The sequence below is a fragment of the Salmo salar genome, chromosome 18 (assembly GCF_965601325.2).
Source record: "Salmo salar chromosome 18, fSalSal1, whole genome shotgun sequence".
Lineage (NCBI taxonomy): Eukaryota > Metazoa > Chordata > Actinopteri > Salmoniformes > Salmonidae > Salmo > Salmo salar.
In genome coordinates, this window is record NC_138308.1 from 8901978 (window position 1) to 8920279 (window position 18302).

Consider the following 18302-nt stretch of genomic DNA (forward strand, 5'->3'; position numbering starts at 1 on the left):
TAAACATTAACACACGACCACTGATAATTAGCCTACTAATCAGAACTACGTAGGCCTACTATTTACACGTGAAAAAAAATGTAATGAAGGTTAATCATTTAAAGAGAAGGGACCCTACATTTTAGTGTTCACTACAACAAATGGTCATGTTCAAGTAACTTCAATCGTTATAGTACAGAATATATAATGCAACTTACAACTTTCAAATATATGGGTGGTGATTACGGCTCTCGAGTGGCGCAGCGGTCAAAGGCACTGCATCTCAGTGCAAGAGTCGTCACTGCAGTCCCTGGTTCGAATCCAGGTTACATCACATCCGGCCGTGATTGGGGGTCCTATAGTCCCACAGATGGCCTAGCCTCTGTCTGGTTTTGGCCGTGGGTAGGCCGTCATTGTAAATAAGAATTTGTTCTTATCTGACTTGCCTAGTTAAATAAAGGTTACATTTAAACATATATTTTTTTAAAGGTCACTTTATTACTTTAAGTATTGAACACTGAAATACCTTGAGGTGGGTTACTCGAATGGTTCTAGGCAACGGGTTTCCTCAAAATAATTGACTTAGCAGAACTAATGACTTTTTACAGTGTAGCTAGTGTCAAGAAACGTGAATGAGAGGACAGAAGTTGGCATTACCTAGTTTCAAGCAACGTGAATACGAGTAGGACGGCAGTTGGCATGCACCACTGTGGCCTAGGCCCTAGGCCTACCAGTAAGTCTTCAAAAACCGGATCATAAATCACACATGATATAAGGCTATACCATGCTTGCAGTCGCTCATCTGTGCATAATGGTGATGAAATGTAGCCTATATTTGTGAGTGCGAGTTATAAGTAGGCTATATGGCCCGTGTTACGCTAACAAGAGCAGATTAGTCTCATTGCATGTTTTATATAGTGGACTTCATCTAATGTGTGTTTGTTTTTGCAGATATACTTGTTTTCAGTATTTAGGCTATAGCGGGGAAGTGCGTTATTGGTGTGTAATGGTTGCCATCCAAATACCATTCACATTAGCAACATCAGCGGACATATTTAGACCTACTAATTGCAGATTAGGGGGTTTGGGTCACTGGGATCATTTGATAGGACGGTTCTTTAAATGGCGGATAATTATTTCACATCAGGTAAGTAGCCTAGAACTAGACCTTTGGCTTACAGATGGTGTCAGAATCCATATTCCTCATCGAGTATTTAGCAGCCAGGAATGATCTGGCTATAGTAACTAAATAATAAACCCAAGCCATGGGGCTTTGATGATTGATCGTTTCCCAGTCCTTATTAAGGGCGGCCAAAAAAAACTTTAGCCTCTGTACGGCGGAGCAGCGCAAGGTTAAATAAGCGGGTCACAAGGTCCCCAGCACTCCCCATACACACAGCTTTATTGTTTGGGAAAGGAATCGATTGATACAGTATATTGGGTCTAGTATCTCATAACTTAACATTCACTGACCCAGAGCAAGTTTGAGTGGAGGAAACAGTAGGCCTACCGGAACCACTAAAGATGAACAATGACAAACAACGTTTTCACCTGCCTTGTTCAAGAAGACAGGTGCGCTTTCCTGCGCACATTGGTATTTTACCCCCTGCGTTGCTGCTTTACCTCAGTGAAAATGTTAAATTGTCAAAACCCAAGATATGTACATCTTTGCAATTGTAGGCCTTGTAAAAATGAAAAGGTCGAGGCTTTACGCATTCATATGCCTATGCACAGACTTCTATGAAAGAATATAGGCCTATCATAGCCTTTATCAAAAAAACACCAAATAGTGTGCAGTGTTAATTCAATAGCCTATTTGACGAATATATCCACTATAAAATAAAATACATTTCAGCATGTGTCATAAAGGCCTGCAATGCAGCCTTGAATAGAAATGTCCTCCCCTAGCTCCAAATTAGCTCTGTGAATGGCCTGTATAGGCCTACTTGTGTAGAAGTGCTAATGTATAGGCTATTCATGGGAACCCGTACATTTGAACAGATCCGGTTCTTCATTATAACATTTATTTAATTTCGTTGTATACAATAATCTGCCTTTAAATTCAAAACACTGGACTTGTTTCAATCAAAAGAGTGCACAGTTAATAAAACGAGACCCAGTCAGAATGAGGGGGCTGTCCTGCTTATTGAGGCACCGCGGAGGGAGAAAGTGCGCCAAATTTGTTTGCAGCGGATCAAGGCTCACCGCCTTCACTGCACTTTCTTTATCTTAATTCCAACTTGAAAATATATAATTATCTAGTTTGAACAGGACTGCTATCAAATCCTTCTTTAGGCAGGGTAGGGAGAAGCTCGAGTGGATTGCGCGCTCTGAGCCGCTCGGTGTTGCCGGAGATAGGAGTAATGAAGTTGTGGAGTCCGGAGATACAAAGGGCATTAACCTCATTAGCATGAAACCTTTTCTTCTAACTATTGTGGGACCTTTTCAGCCCTCTAATCCCCCTATTTCAAAGCTGGGTTTGTAATAAAGCTTTTAGGGTTTTTTTCAAAGCTAATGGTATTCTCTGAAGATTCTTATTGCTGTTATAGTCCATGGGCCGATTAAAACTCCCCATCCATATATGGGGACCATAGTTTGTATGTAGGCCTATAGCCCCCCCCCCCACCCCCCACCCCCTCCGAAAAGCTCCTTTTCAAGATGTAAAACAATTATAGAAACAGACACTACACCTCACATCATACACTATGAATGGTGGGACTTCACATGTATAGGAGATACATAGTGTAAATATAATACAGTTTAATGTTGCAACATTTAAAGCAATTTGATGTGCGTTTTTCCCATGTGCATTGGACTACGCATTTGTTAATTTAATGGCTCACCCATTGATCGGGCTCCCGCCTATAAATATCTGGGCATTTGGATTGGCAAGGGTAAAAAGAAACATACTAATGAGCTAGTTAAAACGCCTCTCTCTAAACAGCCGAAAGCATATTGTAGTCAACTTTCCTGACAGTTCTTGACTATGGTGACACCAGTTACCAGAATGCAGCAGCCACTACTCTTAAACCTTTGGGGATGCTGTCTACCAAAACCCCTCCGATTTATCACAGGTTACGGTTTTAATACGCATCCTGTATTAAAAGGTTAGCTGGTCCTCATTAAAGTCCTGTAGGTCACTTCAATATTCCCTTTCTGTTACCTAACTTCGTTGTTGAAGCATAGAAACATGAGATACCAAACCCTTTCACAGAGTTGGTTAACTCTTGAGGTTCCTCGGGTCTCCACCGAATTAGGTCAATCCTTTCTTACTTTTAATGCACCTCACTACTCAAACAATTCACAAAACTCATTACAATAGGATGTTCTGGTGTCGCTATGGCAATTTAAATGATTGACTGAGGACTTAGTAGCTGAGGAATATAACATTTTGTAGTTGAGAAGTGTAACTGTTTTTCTTCAATTGTGTTGTGCTGTATTTTTTTCTTTTCTTTTACATTGTATTGATGGCTGTTTTGTTTCCATGTTGTATTTAATTGTGCTACTGTGACCAGGGCATCCTTGTGAATGAGACCTTGGTGTCAATGGGTTTGCCCTGAATAAATAAATAATAAAATGTTATGTTTGAGTCACTTATAAAGAAAGACGTTGGTCTATTAAGCTCTTAGATGTAAAAACAAAACAAAATATAGAGAATTTATTTTTGCCGTACAAGCGTAATAGGCTACACATGAAACGGGAAAAGAGTATACATGCGTTGATGCTGTTTTGTTCGTGATCAATTTGTGGGAAGAGCGCGTGTACGCATATCCTACTCGTGGCTGTCGGAGACAAGATTTTAAACAAAGATCTCATTTTGCTGCACATTGCAACCTTCCCTTATCGCTTCGTGAGGGGTAGTCAGATTGTACTAAATTATGTCCAACCAAGCCCCCTTGGATCCACGGATTAAGAGATTAAAGTGGACCACTGGGCAATGCATCCCCTTTCCCCCTCATATTACTCGCATGATAATTGCCTAAACTGATTTGCACTTTCACAAAAGCTCGTAGGACTCTTTGTAGCCTGAACAGACCAGACGCTGCCCCTCTAAATAAAAACGGATTAATGCAGTCTATCAGACTGAGGAGCAAATGAACCACCGGAAAAACAACCATGCACTTGCCAAAGAAAAATAATTTTGGATTTTATAAGTTACTTTTAACAAGCCACATTGTCTGGATTCCTTCTAAAGTTAGTTAGAGGCCTTTCTCAAATATAGGCTAATTGTGAGACTGGTTTGACCAAAATCAAGATATATGAAGCGGGTGATTGGTGGCAGCCAATAGCCTATAAAAAGTGTGAAATAATACACGCTTGAATTGAAGAGCGTAACAGGTCTCTTTATAAAATGACAAAATATGAAAGTTGATCTTAAATCAAAACCCTACTTTTACTCCGCGCGCAACATATTGATAAAACTTTATTGACAAAATATTAACAATTACATACTTCTTGGAAGTATACTTTGTGTTAAAATTGTAGCAAACTTAACACAAACACAACATTATTTACATTCTGATAAAAGAGGGTTTAACAGAAACATTAACTTTTAGTATCTCTGTACATGGATACGCTCAGTGCTTGACGTTTTCTCGCCCCTACGGCAGTCAATTCTTGCATTAGTCCTTTGTGGCAACTCTCACGGGAGGGTCAAATCCTGACAATATGCTCGTGACAGAATAACGGAGACATGGTAAAGCTTTAGGTTTAAGGAATGTCCTGGATACTTTCCCTTTAAGTACTTTATCTGTGGTTTGATAAACTTCTATAAAGTTTTCGAAATACATTTTCTTTAAAAACACTATAACGCAGCACTGCTACTTCATACTGTTCTCACAATCACTTTAACACGATAATCATTAATTAAAAGACTGCACACTTTGTAAAAAGGAAGAAGCACAACATCTCTGAGATTGAAAATAGAGTTAAAACAAAGTTGTTTTTGAGAAAATGATCAAATTAAAACAACTACCAGAAAGTCTACCATGCAATTTAAGTTTTACAAAAACAGTTGTGGATTTTGGTATCTTGAGTGGAAACGTTCATATTTAGAAACTTTCAGAAGTGCAAATGTCCAATGTGAATTGGAGATTAATTTTTGGGTGGTTCGTGGGAGATTGAAGTGGTGGGTTGATGCGTGGATGGTGGTCAGGTAGGTGGACTGCGATACTGTCAATCACTTTTGCCTGGGCAATTTGATATGGTTTGACAGACCCATGGTAGTGACAGCAGTGCCACCAATCGGATCTCTCACCCTCAGCTGCCGATCTCCGAAGAATCGAAATGTGACATTGGCTTTACCCTCTCTCTGTCTCTCTGTACACAGCATCCTTAGCCATGTCATCCTTCACGCCACACGGCTGTCCCAGGTTCAAACAATTTCGTATTTTAATCGTCTGAAGTTACATCAATTTCCTCCGGGCTTCCCGATCCTTGTTTAGTTGCGAGTCTCCATCGGTTTATGTGATGGGTCCCCTTCTTCTTCTGTTGCGAATCTGAACCCTCCTCCTCCAACTTTTGCCGCTTGAACTTGGTTCTTCGGTTCTGAAACCACACTTTTACCTAAGGGAAATAAATAAAGGCTACAATAAATACCAAAATACTAAACAAAAACGATCCATCTGCTTAAAGTGAGAATTCAAATAGCAGAATAGCAAAAAGAGATACAAGCATAGACTATAAAAGGAGTGCAAAGGCCTTACATTTTTGCATACGCTCTCATAGATCGCCGTGTGAAAATTTGTCCAATGCTATAGGCCCTAAATGTCTTACAAGTTAGGCTAGAAGTACGGTTATTTTCAGATGGGATATTGCCTAGGTCAAAAATGGCATGTATTGCATGCTCTATTTTTTTATAGTACAAACATAAGCCAATTACCAGACATTGACGTCCCCTTGGTCGAAAATAAACGGGCGCAAACAGGCCCACGAATATGCAATGCATAACAAATAAGTTTCATTTAATTTCTAATAATTTCCCCCAAAATGTAAAAGACACATTGCTTGTTAATTTTAAGCCTTTTGTAAATGCATATCAATAGGCTAGTGGGCAATATTAATATATACAAGCCATCCGTATGACAGCTTGGCAAGTGAGGTGCATTTAATGTGCTTTCAGTCAGCTAATTGAAGTGGGTGATGGTTAATTTCTCCCTCATTCCCCTCTGAAAGCCTCCGTTTAGAGAAGAGCCGGTGGTGACACTGGGACAAAAGACACCGACCGTTCCACAAGCTGATAGGCACAAATACGATCTTAAATATGGCCAGGGAAATTCATTGAGTCCGTCTCATTCTTTTTTATCGTGCCATAGATCCTTTAAAATGGTTAACTGGTTAATTGCCCTCCATTTTGAATGGAAACCTTTTTTTCCCCAAAACAAAGTAATTCAACCCAACGAGGTTGTACAATGATCATGGATTTCATCCAACTAAAAGCCTCAAGGCCGATGGTGGTGTATACATTTATTTGTGTATCTCTGAAACTGTGAGTTCACAGGTCAATCCAATAGTAGGCCTAATTTTGAAAAATGAATAAACGTCTGTTTCATTTCAATTTTTAAAATAAAATAGCATTTAGGCCTATGTGAAATTCATACATTTGACTTGCTATACGGATTAACCATAGCATGTGTGCAGTTTCCCCCAATAGACAACACATTGTCGTGTTTTCAAGAAATGAATAAAGAATTCCCGTAATGTCACTTATAGGCAGGCATATGAATTCCCAATAAATAATTAGCCTATTCAGATAATTTTAGCATATTCACAGATTCCGTAGCCAACACCAAAACAAGTTATTATTGTCCAATAGCCTAATGTAGGTAGGCCTACGGGCTATAAAACACCCCTTGAAAAACACCCCACAAACCTGTGCGTCATGTCAGGTCTGATGCAACTGAACACAATCGTCTTTTAAAACCATTCCCTATTCAAAGTAGGCCTAATGCGGATTTAACGATACACTTGTGAATATTCAATTCATTTTCTTACCTGAGTTTCTGTGAGGCTAAGGGTGTGCGCAAGCTGTTTTCGTTCGGCACCTACGACGTAATGGTTTTTTTCAAATGCGTGCTCAAGCCGCAGAAGTTGGGAAGGGGAAAAAGCTGTCCGAATTCTTTTGGGCTTTCTGGCCAGTGCATTGTGCAAAAGGAAGCTCTCCGGGCTTGTTTCGTTACCTGAAAACGACAATGGGAGGGATGTTAATTATGACCACTCTTATGTTGCAAACTGAGGCTAAATAGATGATGATGCTATGCTCATAATTTGGCTATACCGCAGACTTGGGCCTTCTAACTAAAGTCTACGGCAACACTCAATTGAACATTGAAACCAATTTAGTCACACAACACCTTGACAATTTTTTGCAATAATTTTAACAATAGCAAATTGATACAGTATATATTATTCAAATGGAAACAATAGTGCTATGCAGTGGCTAAATTAAGCGCCGTTTCGATACAGTCTATGGTTATCCTAAAAACACTAGGCCTACACATAAGAAAATAGCAACACAATGGTCTACAATCACAAAGGGGCCTAGAAGCCTCTATAGCCTAACCCTTCTCGATCTTTTATTTTTAACATTAGCCTACAGTCACTGGTATACTGTAAGTATATGGTGGAGAATAAAATAGACTACATTAGCCTATATTTTTTGTCAGAATTACTATCAAGACCCTTATTAAAATAACCATTATGAAAACAGATCGTTCACTTATTATACAATTTGCATGTCACTGTTTTCAGAAAAAGATCAATAAGCATCCACCAGCAAAAAAAAATATATAATTTTCTAAAATGACAGTCCAATTTGGGGGACGTTAAATGAATAGTGCGATTTTAAAAAGTGCATTGTGTACAATTTCTTAAACAGCAGTTTGGGCAATAAAAACACAGCCCACAAATACGACCCAATCCCTATTCCAAGGCACGGATGATTACAAAAAAAAATAAACAGGCATCTATCAATGTAGTTAAGTTGATTTGCACTCAGTTAAAACATGAAGTAAATATCTAGGCCAAATTAAATCATTATTTAATTTTCAACAATCATTTTTTTTGTTCAAAATAACAAGTCAATTAATTATATAGGCCTACACTTTACAGTTGTAAGGTTTTATGCTTATTTTTGTTTCAATGAAATGTTTTAGATGCTAAAGAACCTTTTAAAAGTCGACTCTTTGCAATTCCTTTTTTAACAAAATGTAAAATGATAGGCTATAGACTACCAGCAAAATAAATGTGAACCCGTGTCACCACATAGAGAAATACTATGCCCTACATTAGGCTACTAAAAGTACCCTAGCCTATTTCAGTTGAACAGTGTTCTAATTATAACAGACAAAAACACTTTGTAAAACTGTTCGAGACAAGTCGATAGCACATATATTTCCAAAATTCGATAGCTCACTGATATTTATCATTCGTTTCTTTATTCTCATAATTACATGTTATATTGGCCGACATAAATGCGATGGAACATTCAAAATGGCTTAACAGCATAAATACGTAATAAATGCGTTAAAAAGACAAATGTAACTTCAACCTACCTTGGAATCTGTGACCCAAGTACCTATATCTATGTATTAGCCATGGGTAAAAAGTTGAGGGGTCCCTTTGCTGGCTAGCAAAAAGATGGTGCGGACTATGTGAGGATGAAAGTGGGTGAGCCAAAGCGTGTGGAGGTGGTACCGAATGAACTGGGACACCGGAGTTGTTCTGATGTGAGACCGCCTCAGCGAACACCAAGTCCGGATTAGAGTAGACGCCCCTGCCGCTGGAATGAAACCCGTTCAGAAATGGATTCATCTGGCTGGAGTTTGCATAGCTCAGAGCTGCTGGTCGTATGGGCTCCTCAGACCTCGACACTGGTAGAGGATTATCCTTCGCTACCAACGATTCTATAGTAAAACACCTCTTCGGTGTAGGTTGAAACATGGTTTGATAGTCAAGATTCCCCAGCTTAGAGTTTAAGAGGTGCAGGCGTTCTTCGTAAAAATAGGTTACTACTCCACACCGAGAAAGTTTGTCAGCATAAATAACTTTGGAACGAAGAGTGCAGCAAGAATAGAAGCCAAAGTAACAACAAATCAACAAATAGCCATAAAGGTGGTCGACTGCGCCAGACAATCCATGGATGTGATCGGTTCCTCACCAGTTGTGCAAGCGATTTGTTAGTTCATGAGCCTAATTAGCGCTGGAGTCACATAAACAGCTTCCTCTGAAGCCTGTAATGGCATGGTGATTGGTCGCTGCTACTCGCCTTAAGGTTGAGGGAAGAGTCTTTAAGTGCGTCAATAGGAACAGGCACGGAGAGGCGGACTCGAGCAAAACGGAACGGATTCGTTCAGAACCAGATCTTCAGAACATTTTTACATAGGCTACTCAGCTGAACCAGTAGAAAAGCTCAAGGTACTTACGTTTGCATTTTTGTCTACCGATAAGGCCTGAGGACAGACAGTTGGTCTTAAAGGGGCCTTTATGTTTATCAGTGTTGAGTTTTATGTTGAAGTATGGGGCTAAGAGTCGGTTTAACATTCTTTGACATAAGTGTGATACGTTGTTAGTATAAAATGTAGCCTACACCATTGACCTGGGTGTGTTTACCAATAGCCACCACATAGTTATGTTAAAATGGGGTTTTACCGATTTTACATTTTAGGGGTAGGTTTTATATTTAATTTATATTTTCCATTATTATGGTAATTACAGCATACCCAACTACATACCCTGGCCTCGTCTCTCCGTGTTTTCATTTTCTCCTATCAGTTTGTGATTAGTTAGGGGTTGAATACTCCCCAATTTCTATTGGCCGGAAGATTGGGACGATGGATATTGGATCCACACTATGTTCAGTGCAGTTGGTTTGTTGTATTGACATATAAACGACCCATTCATTTAGGCCTACGTAAATTACCCTACACACAACTTTTTGCGTAGGCTAATTTCTGCTCAATGCAAGTCAAGCATTCACTGACGAAAGGTTTATCATTTGTAATTTATTTGAGGTTTACAAAGTGCATAGGAAGCTATAGGCCTATTCACACGCACGAGTTTAGAAATGTATTTGGTATGCCTTTCATTTAATCGTTCATTTAGCGGAAATGTCTGTACCATAATGATAAAACCACCTGTAACATATAGCCTATTATATGCCGCAATAGTTCTACATGCCTTAGTGATATCTTCATTATTTTGCCATTGCTGAATTCCATGAAAATGCGCATGATGGTTTTCTTAATCCAATAAAGGACCTCTGTTGGAATAAGATAACTATGTTTTTCTTTCATTTAACTGTAGGTTTGTAGTCATTGTCATTATTATAATGCTCATCTTCGGAGACATATGATTCCACCCACAAGTAGGCTATAAGAAAATGCTATGGGGTGTGAGTCCAAATCTGCCCGGGATTTGAGTCTCTGTAGTTTAACTTTGTTTGCGATGTTCTGCTTATTAGATCTACGCGGCCAATCCGTCCTGCATGACTACAAGCCCATTACATTGATGGTCAAATTATTATGAATAACAAGAAATCCATAAAAAATGAATGATTATGATGATTAATTAGGCCTATTCATATTATGGCAAGGTTACACTTTTGCTAATTAAATCTAAGATTTACTTAAAAATATATAAGAAAGATATCGAAGGATGACTTCAGTTGAACACATTTTTACGTCTGGACAGCTCATGTAGGCTATAGTGCCAACTCGGTCTAACGATAACATGGTTGCAAGCCATGGCTTGTACCTGAAAACTGGGATGATGAAAACTTAACTGAAGTCAGCACGCATTGTGTTATTTTAATAAATTATAACCCCAATAAGCATTTGTGCTGAACATCGATATTGCAACATTGCACCATTGTAGGCCGTTGTCTCCTTGCGTAGTAATATGCACTATTTCCCTCTATGTGCAGTGTCTTTGAAAACGTCCTGTGCGTATGATTTACATTTGACCTGCTGCAGGCCTGATTTTGATTTGATTTATTTCATTCACGCTCGCAGTCCACAATATTGAATTTTGCAGAATGCACAGTTACAATTAGACAATTCTTAAAAAACACAAGCTATTGCATTCAATTGAGAAGGTCCCATATGTCTTTCGAAAAGTCCTGTGCATATGATTTACATTTTATCTGCCGTAGGCCTGTATTGATTTAATTCATACTCGCAGTCCACAAGACTACATTTTGCAGAATGCACAGTGGAATTTAGACAATATTTAAAAAACACACAAGATATTACATTCAATTAAAAAGGTCCCATATCTTAGGAAAAAATACAGTTAAAAAAATCACAAAATCAAAGTCTGATGGCTGTGGCTGTGGTAGAATTGACCAGCCTTTTTGTCCTTGCGTTGATTTTGGACAGTCATTTCTGGTTTCAGAAGACTCTGCCAATACTGTCTCCCTTTCTCTGTGGTAGGAGATCATGTGGAGGGTGGTCAGGTTGGTGCATGGCAGTGACCAATCTTACTGCTGCTTGCTCTCTCCGTGACTGTAGTGGTGGAAGGGTCAGTGGGATGTCTCTGTTTTGTGTTATTATCTTGCTTGTCCTTTTCTGTACACGGTGCAGCTTGCTGCTTCTTTGTGTAGCCCAACAGCAACACACTGTCTGGCATACTCCATGCATCCGATGGCCTATATATCACAACGGCCTGCATTAGTCAATGAGGAAACGGACGTTTTGCAGTTACAGACTGATAAACAGTAGGCTAATGCATCTACTTCAGCACTAAGGCAGAATATTAGTGATAATAAAATAATAACAAAAAATAGAACAATTATTATTATTATTATTATTATTATTATCAGTTCATCAGTATTATTGTTCCAGAAATTCTGATATTAATAGCATAATAATAACAATAGGCCACATGCCCTAATGTATGTAGTAACGAATAAATGTAGGTCTACTCAGAATTGTTGCTGAGACTTAAATGAATAAAAACATTGTTAACAATATAGCTAGCAAGATTACCTTATATTACACTGGTCTCATTCTTTGGATTGTTTATTATTGGAATCCATTCAATGAACCAGGGATGAAGGAGGGTTTCTCAAGGGTGTAGGTTTAGTAGGCTAGCTGTTCAAAACTGCGTCACCTACTGGTAGCCTTGTCAATGCAAATATGTACTTACGCGGATAATCGTTTGTTTATCATAGATTTTTTTAGTAGATTTTTTTTTAGTTGAGGTTTTTATTTCCGTTGCATATCTGTTTGTATAGTCCTAGATTATTTTGGAAAAACTCAACGTTTTTTTTTTTTACAGCATCCATGACTGATGGTTCTTAACCATCATGGTTCGTGCGACTTCTTGGTTTTGACCATAGAGATAGATAGAGGACTCTAGTACCCAAAAGCCTATTTTGTAGCATGAGCAGTGCCCATTGACTACTTTCACAATTTTTAAGTAGTCAAGTGGGTGGGACTTCCTAAGGGTTTAAGGAAGGATCACATAATTCCATCCGGGTTATCAGGGGGATCATCCAATGATTTATACTTGTGTGCAAACATTCCATAACGTCAAGTGGCATTAAATCAAATCACATTTTATTCATCACATGCTTCATGAACAACAGGTGTAGACTAACAGTGAAATGCTTACTTGCGGCCCTTCCCAACAATGCAGAGAGAAAGAAAATAGAGATATCATAGAAAAGTAAAACACGTTATAATAAAAGTAATAATAAATACAAAATGAGCAACGATAACTTGGCTATATACACAGGTACCAGTACCGAGTCGATGTTCATGGGTACGAGGTAATTGAGGTAGATATGTACATATAACTAGGAATAAAATGACCTATAATAAACAGTAGCAGCAGCGTATGTGATGAGTAAATAAAAGTTAGTGCAAAAAGGGTCAATGCAGATTGCCCGGGTAGCTATTTGGTTCACTATTTAACTAACTATTTACAGTCTTATGGCTGGGGGGTAGAATCTGTTCAGGAATCTGTTGGTTCCAGACTTGGTGCATCGGTACTGCTTGGTGTGCAGTAGCAGACAGAACAGTCTATGACTTGGGTGGCTGGAGTCTTAGACAATTTCCTGGATGGCAGGGAGCTCGGCCCCAGTGATGTACTGGACTGTACGCACTACCCTATGTAGAGCCTCATGGCTGGTTGCCAAGCAGTTGCCATACCAAGCGGTGATGCAGCCAGTCAAGATGCTCTCAATGGTGCATGGTGTAGAACTTTTTCAGGATCTGAGGGCACATGCCAAATATTTTCAGCCTCCTGAGGGGGAGAAGACATTGTTGCGCACTCCTTACAATTGTGTTGGTGTGTGTGGACCATGATAGATCCTTAGTGATGTGGACACCGAGGAACTTGAAGTTCTCAACCCGCTTGACTACAGTCCTGTTGATGTGAAATCGCCAACCTTGGCTTTATACCTGTTCAAACAACACATTGCAGGTGTATGAACATTTTCAGTTTGTTTACCAACTCAGAGAAGTAGTAGAAGAAGAAATTCACTTCTTCAAAATCGAGATGGCCTCAAAGGAGCTGCAGGTACTCTCACAGACGCCATAGTTGGACAGACACAAACAACAGTCCTCTATCATTCTCTATGGTTTTGACCAACATTCAGCGATGGTGCGCTGCCGGCCTCCGGTGGACATCTTGTGAAGGTGCGGTAGAATTATTAGTATGCTTTTACACCCGTTATTAAAAAGTTGCAGCCTAACTATTCTTTACTAACACTCTAAATGTGTTAATTTCAGTTACAGGAAACAACAAGAATGAGAGAAAAATGGCTGAACTATGTCTTCGAAATTGTACTCATCGAGAAACATGTTCTGTCATCGCTTTGTATAGTGCTTTCAGAAAGTATTCACACCCTTTGACTTTTTCCTCATTTTGTTGTGTTACGAAGTGAGATTCAAATTGATTTAATTGTATTTGTTTTGTCAACTTTCTACACAAAAATACTCTGTAATGTCAAAGAGGAAGAAAACTTCTAACATTTGTATAACAAAAAAAAAAAATGAAGAAAAATAAAACACGAATATATCTTGATTAGATAAGTATTCAAACCCCTGAAACAATACATGTTAACATCACATTTGGCAGCAATTACAGCTGTGAGTCTTTCTGGGTAATTCTCTAAGAGCTTTCCACATCTGGATTGTGCAATATTTGCCCATTATTATTTTCAAAGTTCTTCAAGCTCTGTCAAATTGGTTTTTGGTCATTGCTAGACAACCATTTTCAGGTCTTGCCATAGATTTTTAAGCAGATTTAAGTCAAAACTGGAACTCGGCCACTCAGAAACATTCACTGTAGATTTGGCCTTATGTTTATGATTATTGTCCTGCTGAAAGGTGAATTAATATTTCAGTGTCTGGTGGAAAGCAGACTGAACCAGGTTTCCTCTAGGATTTTGCCTGTGCTTGGCTCCATTCCATAATTTTTTTTAATCTGGAAAAACTCCCCAGTCCTTGCCGATTACAAGTATACCCATAACATGATGCATCCACCACTATGCTTGAGACTATGGAGAGTGGTACTCACTAATGTATTGTATTGGATTTACCCCAAACGTAACACTTTGTATTCAGGACAAAAAGTTAATTGATTTGCCACATTTTTTGCAGCATTACTTATGTGCCTTGTTGCAAACAAGATGCATGTTTTGGAATATTCTGTACAGGATTCCTTCTCTGTCAGTTAGGTTAGTATTGTGGAGTAACTACAATGTTGTTGATCCATCTTCAGTTTTCTCCTATCACAGCCATTAAACTCTGTAACTGTTGTAAAGTCACCATTGGTGAAATCCCTGAGCTGTTTAGTTCCTCTCCGGCAACTGCATCTTTGTAGTGACTGGGTGTATTGATATGCCATCCAAAGTCTAATTAATAACTTCACCATGCTCAAAGGGATAACATTCAACGTTTTCTTTTAGCTTTTTTACCCATCTACCAATTGGTGCCCTTCTTTGCTGTGAAGCATTGGAAAACCTCCCTTGTTTGGTTGAATCGTTGTTTGAAATCCACTGCTTGGCTGAGGGATCTTACCGATTATTGTATGTGTGGGGTACAGAGATGAAATAGTCATTAAAAAAATCATGTTCAAAATGTCAATTTAATCCATTATAAATGCTGGCTGTAACACAGAGAAATGTGGAAAAGGTTAAGGGGTGTGAATACTTTCTGAAGGCACTGATATAGGCCTAGCCTATTTAATTATCAAAATGATGTGTAAAGATGAAGCATTTCACATAGTAGACCTAGGCTAGCCCTCAAACTATTTCCCCCAAAATAATAAAGTCATCGATTATTAAGTCACAACATAGGCTACGATGCATTGACATATCTAATATTGTAAGCTAGTAAGCTAATATAATAATGTAATATTTTTCCATGTTCAAATTGAAACGGATGAAAATAGCTGTCGAGGCAGAATAATTCCTACAAACTATTCTCGAGCCAACATTTTTGCATAATGACTATTGAAAAAATACACGTGTAAAATATTGCTGAATGATAAGCTTTCTAAAGTAGGACTAGTTGGCCTATAGCTTATGAATGATCACATGTTCTACAGCCTACACGTAAAGCCAATACGCGTTATCATAACATTTGCACTCTGCTACACTTTTGCGAACTAATTCTGGCGACCAAAAAAATAAGCAAACATGTTGGCCAACACAACTTCCCCTATCATCATAATCATAGCCCTAATATTGCACATTTTAATCGGCCGTGACTTACGAAACTAAAGGTGTGCGTGTTTGTGTGACTGTGAGTGCGTGTCGACATATCCCACCTGATTTTTCAGACTACGGTGTCAGCCGACTCCTTTTCAATTGACATGAAAAACAGTTTACCCCAGTTCCCTATAAAGGTAACTTTTTTTGTTGTTGTGACAGCCCTTTTAATGCTGCAGTATATATCAAACAATCTTGAAAACTACATTAGCCCTATATTTTATTCGTTTTCTTTGTAGCTTTTTTTCGTTTTGTATTTATACATCACCCATGCCTTTCTGATATAGGCTATGTAGCTACTTTACATGGCTTTGCTTCAAATACAACTGCATTTCAATACCTCAAGAGGAAATAGTTTTAGCGCATTCCTTTCAGAGATCACTGCAAATACCCTCCTTCCATGGTGGCAAAATAAAATAACATATTTTGGTTGCCCTTTGGAGCATAATCTACACGCATTTCAGACACATCACAGTTGGCCCACCAATAATATATCAAATAGGCCCAAGATCCAAAAATCACACAAACATTTGCAATGTCTATCGAACTAATGAGGGTGATTGTTGTGGTTTTGGTAGTTAATAGGACGCGTAAAGAAGGGACACAGACTGGTTGCATGAAAATGTAAGATTCGAAATGAGACCAACCGTAGCTTCTCTACACATTCTTATGGGTAGAATCCATAGGTCAAACGAGTAGGCCTATTCTCAATGGGGATGGGACTGGGAGATGATTGAACCGTTTGTTACATACCCTATGCCTACATAATCGTATAGCCAGTCTAGGATACATAAACCCACAAAGAGCTTTGTTACTTATTTTTACATTCTCAAGTAGGAACGTCTTTTAAAACTAACAGGGAACAACTTTTCTCAAATGAACTAACTTTTGGATTTAAGATTTTCAGCCATTTGAACTGAGATATAAGATTAAATGCGATTCTCTAGCTTTCACTCCCCCTTATGGATTTAAAAGGAATGGACTGCTGTAAGAAATATGGTGGAAACTCCCTCCAGCCATGCTCACTCGATTCCAAGGGTCCCTATCAGTCCCGAGATTCTAGCAAAAATCGTCTTTTCATTTATCTGACTTTCATTAATCCAGCCTTTATATTTTGCCTCACAGTGAATTGTTTTACCATTTTATTTTCAGGACAACCAGGGCTACAAGCAGAACACAAAACAATTTCATAGTTGCATTCATGACGTTTATTTAAAAAGGACCAAGTGTAAGAAAAACTCTACTGAGTACAAGCTATGCTCTAACCAACCCTTCAGGCCTTGAGCCTTAACAGAGAAATAAACTGTTGCGCAAAGTACTTTACTAATAAAGGCTTTATCTATAAACATGCAATATGGTTGAATGATTTAAAATAGAACCAGACACTATATATTGAGTGAGACCAATTAAACCAAAGAAAAATATAAAAGCAACATCAACAATTTCAAAGATTTTACTGCGTTACAGTTCATTTAAGGAAATCAGTCAATTGAAATAAATTCATTAGGTCCTAATCTATGAATTTCACATGCCTGGGCATGAATTGCCTCACAATGAATTGTTTTATCATTTTATTTTCAGGACAACCAGGGCTACAAGTAGAACACAAAACAATTTGATAGTTCCATTCATGACTTTTATTGACAAATGTCAATTAAAAAAAATAAGGTCTGCCAAAGCAAAAGCCTGATAAAAATGAAGTCATATGAATGCTGTTAAGTACAGAAATGATTTGCTCACTGGGAAATTCATATCCAACTAGTCAGTGACAACTATGTGGAGTTTGTGACAGCAACTAAACTGGACAGTTTTAGCTCCATCTCTTCATGCAAAGACTCAATCATGGCACACTTACTAACAGTTGTGGCTGCTTCGTGTGATGTATTGTTGTCTACCTTCTTGCCCTCTTGTGCTGTTGTTTGTGCCCAATAATGTTTGTAACATGTTTTGGGCTGCTACCATGTTGTGCTGCTGCCATGTTGTTGTCATGTTGTGTTGCTACCATGCTGTGTTGTCATAGGTCTCTCTTTATGTAGTGTTGTGGTGTCTCTCTTGTCATGATGTGTTTTGTCCTATATTTTTATTTTGAATCCCAGCCCCCATCCCCACGAGGTCTTTTGCCTTTTGGTAGGCCATCATTGTAAATCATTTGTTCTTAACTGACTTGCCTAGTTAAATAAAGGTAAAAAAAAAAACTTACAAGAAAATAACTATGTGAGCTTATTACAGTATTATAGACACTATGTCATGGGATTTCCTTTGATCTATGTAGAAGAACCTTACCTTCTAACGACTCTTGTGTAGCTTGTGAGCATCATAGATCAAAACATGTCACGTGCAAGTTTGTGGAGGTCTCAGCTTTTCATAGATAGCTTTTAACAGCTTTTAACAGTTTGTAGCTTGAACCATTCTGATTCTAGAGGTTTTTGTATAAAAGACCCGGCCCCGGCCTCACAAACACCGCCTAGTTCAGCCCCCATTAATCACAGACACATGGTTTATCTACGGATGCAGAATAGACAAACAAAAACTGAACACAAATATAAACGCAACATCAACAATTTCAAAGATTTTAACTGAGTTACAGTTCATATAAGGAAATCAG

The 18302-nt window shown here is 38.5% G+C and overlaps 1 protein-coding gene across 1 annotated transcript; it reads right to left on the reverse strand.

The window, feature by feature from the left end:
- Positions 1–4683: 4683 nt before the first annotated feature.
- LOC106576814 (homeobox protein EMX2) lies at positions 4684–9199 on the reverse strand. The gene is made up of 3 exons (XM_014154253.3): positions 8532–9199; positions 6973–7157; positions 4684–5544 (listed from the first exon to the last, which is right to left on the reverse strand). Exons 1-3 carry the CDS (start codon positions 8917–8919, stop codon positions 5371–5373), a joined length of 747 nt encoding a protein of 248 aa, XP_014009728.1. The 5' UTR covers positions 8920–9199; the 3' UTR covers positions 4684–5370.
- Positions 9200–18302: the final 9103 nt, after the last annotated feature.

Excerpts from the sequence above, each read along its gene's own strand:
- LOC106576814 (XM_014154253.3), bottom strand. The coding sequence starts at position 8,919 with ATGTTTCAACCTACACCGAAGAGGTGTTTTACTATAGAATCGTTGGTA. Across the intron at positions 7,158-8,531 it reads CTTGGGTCACAGATTCCAAG|GTAACGAAACAAGCCCGGAG; the intron begins GTAGGTTGAAGT and ends TGTCGTTTTCAG. Across the intron at positions 5,545-6,972 it reads TTAGCCTCACAGAAACTCAG|GTAAAAGTGTGGTTTCAGAA; the intron begins GTAAGAAAATGA and ends TATTTCCCTTAG.